This window comes from Apis dorsata, unplaced genomic scaffold, assembly GCF_000469605.1.
Source record: "Apis dorsata unplaced genomic scaffold, Apis dorsata 1.3 scaffold_156, whole genome shotgun sequence".
Lineage (NCBI taxonomy): Eukaryota > Metazoa > Arthropoda > Insecta > Hymenoptera > Apidae > Apis > Apis dorsata.
In genome coordinates, this window is record NW_006263446.1 from 593,883 (window position 1) to 602,610 (window position 8,728).

An 8,728-nucleotide genomic window follows, 5' to 3' on the forward strand; every position below is an offset into this window, starting at 1 on the left:
AATATTTTATAATTATTTTATAATTTTAAAAATATTATACGATACAGTTATAATATCTCTTTGAAATCTGTTGAAAGAGAGGATTTTAAACGAAGGATTGGAAATTGAACGTGAGAAAGAAACGTGAGGTTGAATCAAAGTCAAAACTGGTTTCTAAATACGATCGTTATCGGGATTAAAAATGTTCAAAGAAGTGTTGTGGAACGAGGATGAAGGGATAAATTATTTCTCCTCTAAATCTTATCACTAGTATTTGGGAACAGATATTCCTTCGCGCATAATTGTGCCAACTTTCATCGGGCCGCCATCTCTTCGAACGAGTTTATAATCGAGATTCTTTGCCCTCGTGAAACGATTTCCGTTTCCATTTCCGACTCGTAATTATCTTAAGCGAACAACTTTTCAACAACTGTGCCAATATTTTTATTTGAGCAGCGTAAAAATCTAAGTTTTATCTCAGAATACTCGGATTCTTCACTATTTTTGAATAATAGGATGATCGATTGTTTCTTGGGATACAATTAATTATTCACGAAATAATTTAAACCATCTTGAAATTCTAAGATTTCAAAACTCGATTCGACAAAGATCGATCGAGTTACTAATTTTCGAAGGAAATTTTTTTTAAGAAGAAAGAGAAGATTTATCTCTCATTTTATCTCTTTCCACGGTGTTTTATTTTTTTTCCATCGTGCTCACCAGCGAGCGAACGGCCTCCTTCCACAAAGGTCTGGCCTATGCTTGCCGAAGATTATCGAGCAACATCTCGTTTTCCGCAAAAGTTTCCACTCTTCCTTCTCCTCCTCCTCCTCCTCCTCCGATGCTTCGTTGCATCCGCTCGATGTAGGTCGATCATCGTAATTGTTAAGCCGTAAATCGGGGCAGAACAAAAAAAAGAAGTTTATTCCTCGTACATCGACTTTTGTTATTCGAAAAACGGAAGTATCGAACCTTTTAATTAATGCAATAATGACATTTTTATATATCTTTAATAGAAATTTAGTTTTATTAAATATATATTAATAATAATGTATTAAAAATTTCGTTTCAAGATATCTTCGTATTACACGTAATCTCGTTCGATTAATCATCTCGAGCGTAATAAAACAAGGCTCGATCGATAATTTCGAGAAAAGCTTACGTCGGCTGACATCATTGCTTACACGGCTATAACATCGCCCGTATTGGCAAACATCGATTGCATCAGTGGTCGATTCTAGATTTCCAGTTATGGTTTCACTTTTGTCTTCTTCTTCTTCTTCTTTCTTTCTTTTTTTTGTTTGCTCGACTCGTGTTCGAACGTTTGGCAAAAGTCGTCGAGGAATGGATAAGTTTTTCGATAACTCTTCCCCTGCGACAGGGGCAGGAAGACAAAGGTTGGTGATAAATATGTAAATCGCGTACAACGAACCGTTACGTTAGTCGTCATTTCTCTGTGTACAGTCGAAACCGTTTACCAAGATTGTTAAGGAGTGCCGTTTAGATAAACTTTCCGACGTCGACTATAATTATTCCAATGAAAATCTTGTGTACTTAACCTCTTAGAGTCATCGAACGAGATATCAATTTTAGTTCCTTTGCGAGGAAAATGGAAAATTTGATCTCGATTTGATATCGATCGAATGATCGAAGAATAAAATTTTTAAAAATTTTTGATTCTTTTTTCGCCTCCCGAACGAAATTTCCTTTCTTAAATCCTGGAAAGGAATTCATTTCGCAACCGCTTCCGTTATCTTCTCGAATATGTGTTTCAAGGTATTGTAGCCGCGCACGTGCCATTCCTCTATTGTCTCCTAAATGAATTCGTCGAGTTAACACTTTTACAGTTAACACGTTGTTACTCGGGAGTTGGCAGAAGCCGTTATCTGTATAAATCTCATCTTCTCTCATTTTTCTTTTCCGCCTTCGATAATCGACATCCTGCAATAAACCTAAATACCGATACTATTCTATTTCAGACCACTTTCCTTCTAATCTAATCTCTCCACCACGATTTACAGATTTTGTAATAGAGTTATTTCTTTCAACGTTCTCTCATCGAATATGAATTCTTCGAGAAATTTTTAAGAGCGAATAGAATTCAAAATTGGAAATTTTAATTCTAAAGTAGGATTATTTCAATTCAGATTCTGGATATCTCGGAATTTTTGCAAATTTTTCGAGATCGAAAGGTAATTACGAATATCGTTAATTCGGATCGAAAGATACGAAAGATTAACGTATGCAAATATTTAATCTCTTTCGAGCGTATAAAATACATTTCAAGGCAAGAAAAGAAGCCAGTGAAATTCTAAAGTCTAATTCACTCCACTTTCCATTCACCTAAATATATTCCATTCCATTCCATTCCATTCCATCGCGCGTTTAAATTGAGTTAATAAATACATCCGACTCCGTTAATTCGTCTCTCTGGATCTCTGAAGAGAGCAGAAATCGATTCCGATTTCCGCGTGGAATCCCCGTGTTTGGAATGCAAGTCGACGTTGGAAAGCAAACGCTTTGGATCTTCTCGATTCAGTGACCAGAACGGCGATGGACGACAAAAAATGATGGAAGGAAGAGGAGAGGGAGGAAAAATCGTCGCGTTACGCAAACACGTCGGACGAGGTGAAATTTCGCGAGGTTTTCTTCGCCCTCCCCTTCCTTCCTTCGGCGAGCGTGCAAATACGTAGAACATCGGCACAGTCGATGACTTCCTAGGTGATTGCGCGAAAGCCGCAGGATGTGAGCTGCTTGCATTATCGTTTCCGTCACGGGTCCGTGGCGTTTTCTTCTGCTTATCTACACCCACCAGCGAGCAGCTAGTTACCAAAGATTATTGATTTAACGGCTCGTGATGCCCTCGTGATAGAATCTCGCTCGAAATAGTTTCGTACTGGTTGTTGGTAGGGTAGAGTGGGACGAAGTTAGAAGTTATTTTGTTGGTAATAAAAATCAGAAGGTGAGAAAAACTTGGAAAAAGTTGTTTTTTTTTTTTAAATAAATGAAGCTTGAATTATCATTGGGAACGAAAAGATGTAAAAATTGAATTACAGTGAATATTATTCTTCTACTTTTTGATTATTTATTTCGTTAATTTCTATAAAAATTCTTAATATAATTTCTATTTCTTATTTCATAATTAAAATTGGATAAGAATCTTTCATCATTCAATTTCTATATTCGGTATGATTTTATGTTATTTTTAATGTTTGTTTGAATAATAATCAAATTTCAGATTTCACAAGTAAATTTTATATTCAGATTGTGTATTTTATACCTTTATATGTATTTCTTTTTTATATTCATTTATAAAATAAATACCAACTTTATCTCGAAACATTTTCTAAAAAATAATGCAATTCTTCGATCTTTCGTGACTAATTATACGAATAATGCAACGTTTTATTGCTCGGTTGGTAATCGGTGTACGTGGTATGCACCGTGGCTCACAATGTTGTTGCCGTTGGCCTCAGGTAGGACATGCAACTCACGTCATCACGCACGAGCTGCATTAAAGTCATTGTAAACCGGGACGTTGCCTCATCGAGCGTTGGAGTTTTCAACTCGATGATTTCAATGGCCAGCCTCGTCGCCTTCGTGAACACGAATAGACATCCAGCTCACCGATTCAGTCTTTTTCCCCCCTTGCGTTTTCCCTCTTTCCGTTCGCTTTACGCAATTAGAATCAACGATCGATCGAAGACACTGCTCGCTTGTTTTGTCGATTTTCATTATGTTTTTATATAACGTATAAGAGTTTCTTTTATTTTAGTTTTTTTCCGTATAATACGATATAATGACTTCTTTTTTCGAGTATTAACGAGTAAAGTAGAGAAATCATTTTTGAAATATGTCAGCAGCAGCATGAATTAGCTAAGGTTAGTTCGGAAACGATCCAAGCCATTCATTGTTTAATGATCCAATATTTTAAGCTATTCAATCAATTATATAGTTTCTTGTGTCTTCTTATGTCTTTCTACGACCATAATTAAACGATTGATCATGCAATAGAATCTCGTTTATCACTTCGAACTGCGGATAAACAACGTTTACTATAATTATCGAAGCGATATATCGAAGTATCATCGTTTACAAGCACATTTATAAAAATTAAACAAGAACGTGGTTTTCTTATAATTCTACATTATCGATCGGGGCTCGAACACGATTGAAACTGTCTAACTACACGATCATTATTATTATTAGTTGTTATGCCGATGTTTAGCGCGTTAAAGCTTGATAAATGGTACCGGTTACTCGATAATGATGATGTCTCTGTCGGTTTACAGGTTGCAACGGTGCCGGATGCGGTTACCCTGGGGCCCCAGCGCATAGTAGCGTCCGGTTCACGGGTGCAAGTGCCGAGGATGTTATAGATGAGGAGGATGCCCTTCTAAAGGACACGGTGCTGCTCGAGGGCACCGTGGCTACATATTCCTGCGAACGAGGCTTCGAGCTCCTCGGCCCAGCGCGAAGACAATGCCAAGTCGATGGCTCTTGGACACCGGAAGGAGTGCCATTTTGTGGTAAGTTTTTAATTATAAAATTTTTTCAAAGAAATTTTCGAATACAAAATAGAAAGTGAATACAAAATTTATAAAGTGAATTTTAATTGCTAATTTATCAAGTATTTTGATGAAGCAATATTAAATAGTAGAATAAATATCGTTTAATTTTTATCTTTTGATTTTTGTGTATATTCTTTTGTATTATAATTTCTCACGTTCGAAGATGAATAGGTTGTATCGGAAGATTGAAGAATGAAAATGAGAAAGGAATATTGTATGTAAAAGACACGAGGTGGATAGATTGTGCTGACAAAAGAATTGTTGGAAAAGGTGTTGGTATGTAATCGGAGGACAAATACGTTTGCGGATGTAGGCTTAAGAGAAAGTTTCACGTTCCGAGGAAACTTGTATACGTACTTCCGGTCACGCCTGTTGTTAAGTATTTTATCAAATAACGAATTGATATTTATGATGCATAGAATACATTCGCAGCATAATAATAATTCTCAAGCAAAAAAAAAAATTCAAACCATAAGATTAGATTTTACTGTTAACATTAAACAATAATTAAATTACTTTCAAGAATAATGATAATTCTGAAATTTAAAAATCAAATTAAATAGATTAGAAACGATAGAATTAGAATTTTTTAACAAACAAAATTTACAAATGTTGCGTTATACTTTTGAGAAAATCGGTTTAATACTTTTTGAAAAAAATTTTTTTTTGTTTTTTTCAATGAAAAAGAAATTCCACAAGGAGAATATGCGTTGTACGAATCGTCTGTACAAAATTTCGGGAGGCAAGTGACCTGATTCAGGGTGTCCTTGACCGAGGAGACAGTAAAAGAAATGGCAAAGATAGTGGGGGCTTTGCACCGTTAAGTCTGAACCTGTTACCTCCTAACAACGCCCGCGGCCTTCTCAACCTGGCGCGCATTCCTCGCATAGGTTCTGTCCTTCCTGGCCCACCTCGAATTTATTTCCTCCTTCAACATTCCGATCTCTCGAGATCAACCCTTCGCTCCGTACATACATTTATTTATTATTATATAAATTTTTTGACTGTAAAGTGATTCGTGATAAAGCAAACAAGCGGTCACGATTAAAATTTTATTTTAGAGTTGTTTAATCGATGATTGCAAAATAGAATGGAAGAAAATGAATAAAGTAAAAAAAGAAAACAAAAACGATGACATTTAAGGTATTTTCTTTTTTTCTTTTCTTCTTCTAAAGTAAAATCAATCACTTTAATTTTCTCGCTTAATGATCGCTTAAGATTCTTTTTACCTTGTTATTTAAGAGAGATTTTTCTAAAAGAAAACAACCGCTTTTAATCTAATGGAACTTTATTGCACGAACAGTTATCATCTGTGACGAAGTGAATTCGTCTTGTCCAATAACAACAAAAATAATAGCTATGAATGAAACTTAAAAAGAAAAAAAAAATATTAAATATTATCCAAACGATTTAAGAAAATTTCATAAACGATACAAAAAATTATTTATAATAATAAATCCAAGTTCGAATACCTGCTTTTATAATTTTTATCACGTATCAAACGTGAAGGATATTTATTCAAATCATACGAGATACGAGATGTAACCGACAATCCAAAGAAACGGCATAAAATATCCGAGAACTGGGTCGTCATGGCGTCGAATTAGAACTACGTGATTCCGACACGGTGGAACGATCGCAACGTTTGCCCTCCACCTTATTCAAAGTATTTTTGTAGCTGAAAAAATTACACGCACATTCCAATACCGATCTTGTGTCTAATATTAAAGAACAGTTAATTCTTATCTTTTTTTTTTCCCTTTTTTTACTTACCGATAAGATGAAAAAGAATTCCAAAGTACACTTTAATCGATACAAATTTCCATTCGATCAGCATAAATGATAAACTAAAAGATATATGTGGTATATGTAAGTAAAGTTTGAGTTCAATCGATGAAGCATATAAAGTATGCCTGTTGGAAAGTAGCTTCGAATCCAGGATCCCATCAATCCTTTTACCGTTCTATCGTGCAGTGATCTTTGACTGGATAAAAGATATTATTTAAGATATTATTGAATGATCGTTGATGAGCTATCTATTGGTATCTGTTGAGTATATTATATTGGGTTGATTCGTGATCGATGAGGATCCGTGTATGAATATTCTTATTAGAATTATTATTAAAATTATTTTTTTATTTTGAGGAATAATATTAAATTTTATATTTATTCGATGGCATAATAATGACATTGAATTTTATCGTTTTACTAATGGACATTTCCTTATTTGAAGTACAGTAAAAATTCTTTTCAGTGTTTTTCGAGTTGTTATTTACTAATATTCGAATGATTTACGACGCTTCAATCTCCGTATAAAATAAGGGAAATTAGAAAAAAATTAATGTTTTTCAATTTTTTTTTTACCTTAATATTGCAATATATTAGAACTCTTTCCCAATGAAAAAGTAGAGGGAAATTTTAAAGGATGAACAAATTCCTGCAAAAAAGAAATTAAATTAATTAAAAATAATAACAATCCTTCGAAAAATACTTTGCAATCCTCTTGAAGATCCAAAACTTTTGACACATCGGTTGGAAAATTTACTGAATTGTGAATATTTTAATTGATACTTCCCAAGTTTTCTAAGTAATTTCGAGAAGATGTTTCGATTGCTCGAGGGAAACCGTACCACTTTGACTTCAACCAACAGACCTGAACAGCCAATGAAGCGATATTTAAAGCTTAATCACTCAACGATGTTCATAAAAATTGGAGCATGAAGATCTTTTCGATCTTTCAACTTCGTTTAATCCGAAAGTTTCGATTGATTTTCTTTTGGAATGGATAAAATAAATAAATAAATATAAATATAAAAATAAATAAATAAGATAAACGTAAATACAAAATTATACAAAATATTGCTTAAATTGTTCTACTTACATACAACTTAACAAAAAATGCATTCATCAACTGGTTAAGAATATTTTACATAATTTTACAACATAACAGTATTAAACAACTGTTATTATCATTCCAATTTGTGCAACGAACAAATCACATGTGCAATTTTCCTCTTTTCTCAAATATACATATATTTGCTCGGGATCGGTTACTATTATACCATATTATAATTTGACATGGACTGATTTCATAAATAAACAAGCAGACAGAGATTTCGCAGTGTCAGTAAGCGTTTTCTCGTAATTTTCTGCCAGCCTCGACAGCGGATTGCCACTTACGCACTTATGCGTGAACTTGACTTTTCGAAGGTAAACTTGTACGCCGTTCACTGCTACCTGGATCGACGTAATCGCGTTTATTTACCGTAATTTTAATTATCGAGTGTAAATAAAAGAATGGAGGAAAAAAGATACTGTTCCATACTGTGATATGGTCAATGATTTCCAAGTTTCATCAAGAGATCAAAAAATTTCAAGGTGTTTCTTCTACTATATGTTCAGTAGTCAATAGTTTAATAGTGGTGTAAAGATAAAATGAAAAATTTCCTTGAGCCACTTTCATTGATTTTTAATTCAATCCTTGATTTTTATTGCTTATTTAAAGAATCCTTAAAAAGATTAATTAATTATAAATAATTTTTAGAAAGGGGAAAAAAAAGAAAAAGTGAATACCTTTATTTCGATCAACTTAATAAAATAAATCCGAAATGTATGTATAATCGTTCCTGGAAAATTGCACTCCAACGAAGCGAATGAATCGATGATCTTGTTTCTAGTTATCGAGTAAAATCGCGTTCTTCTTCTTTTTTTTTTTTTTTTTTTGCATCCGCAAAGTGCGCACCGCGTAATTTTTACGCCAACTTTCACTTGTTTTCTTTCGATTTTTCCATCCGTAAAGGTTCTAATCATCGTCTTCAAAGCTCCGCGATGAGAGTTAAACACCGTTTGTGCTTTTGCAAATTCTTTTCTTCTCGGAGAGATCGTAAACTCGGTGGTATTTATGACTGGCACGATGATGAACTCGTTCGATACTTTCTACGAATGTAAAACGCAGTTAGCATTTTGCCATTAAATGCGAGATCATTTTTTTTTAATGTAACTTTTTTCACGAATATAAAATTATAAATGATATTTGATCATTTTATATCTTGCAAATTAAGCGAATTATAATGCAAGAAACGATTTAAAATTTCTTGAAAGGATACATACACACACACACACACACACATATATATATATATATATATATATATATATATATATATATACATATATAT

The 8,728-nt window shown here is 33.6% G+C and overlaps 1 protein-coding gene and 2 long non-coding RNA genes across 5 annotated transcripts in view; 1 reads left to right on the forward strand and 2 right to left on the reverse strand.

The window, feature by feature from the left end:
- Positions 1 to 8,728, forward strand: part of LOC102680844 — a 36,579-nt gene that overhangs the window by 9,074 nt on the left and 18,777 nt on the right. For all 3 annotated transcript variants that reach the window (XM_031509456.1, XM_006613544.2, XM_031509457.1), the window contains one exon: positions 4,272 to 4,508. In XM_031509456.1, coding sequence (XP_031365316.1) covers positions 4,272 to 4,508 — 237 coding nt within the window. The remainder of the gene's footprint in view (positions 1 to 4,271; positions 4,509 to 8,728) is intronic.
- LOC116185305 lies at positions 6,822 to 7,302 on the reverse strand. The gene is made up of 2 exons (XR_004150122.1): positions 7,096 to 7,302; positions 6,822 to 6,987 (listed from the first exon to the last, which is right to left on the reverse strand). It is a non-coding gene; the product is annotated as an uncharacterized LOC116185305 (long non-coding RNA).
- LOC116185302 overlaps positions 8,235 to 8,728 on the reverse strand; it is a 1,157-nt gene continuing 663 nt past the window's right edge. The window contains exon 2 of the long non-coding RNA XR_004150119.1: positions 8,235 to 8,486. This is a non-coding gene — a long non-coding RNA (uncharacterized LOC116185302). The remainder of the gene's footprint in view (positions 8,487 to 8,728) is intronic.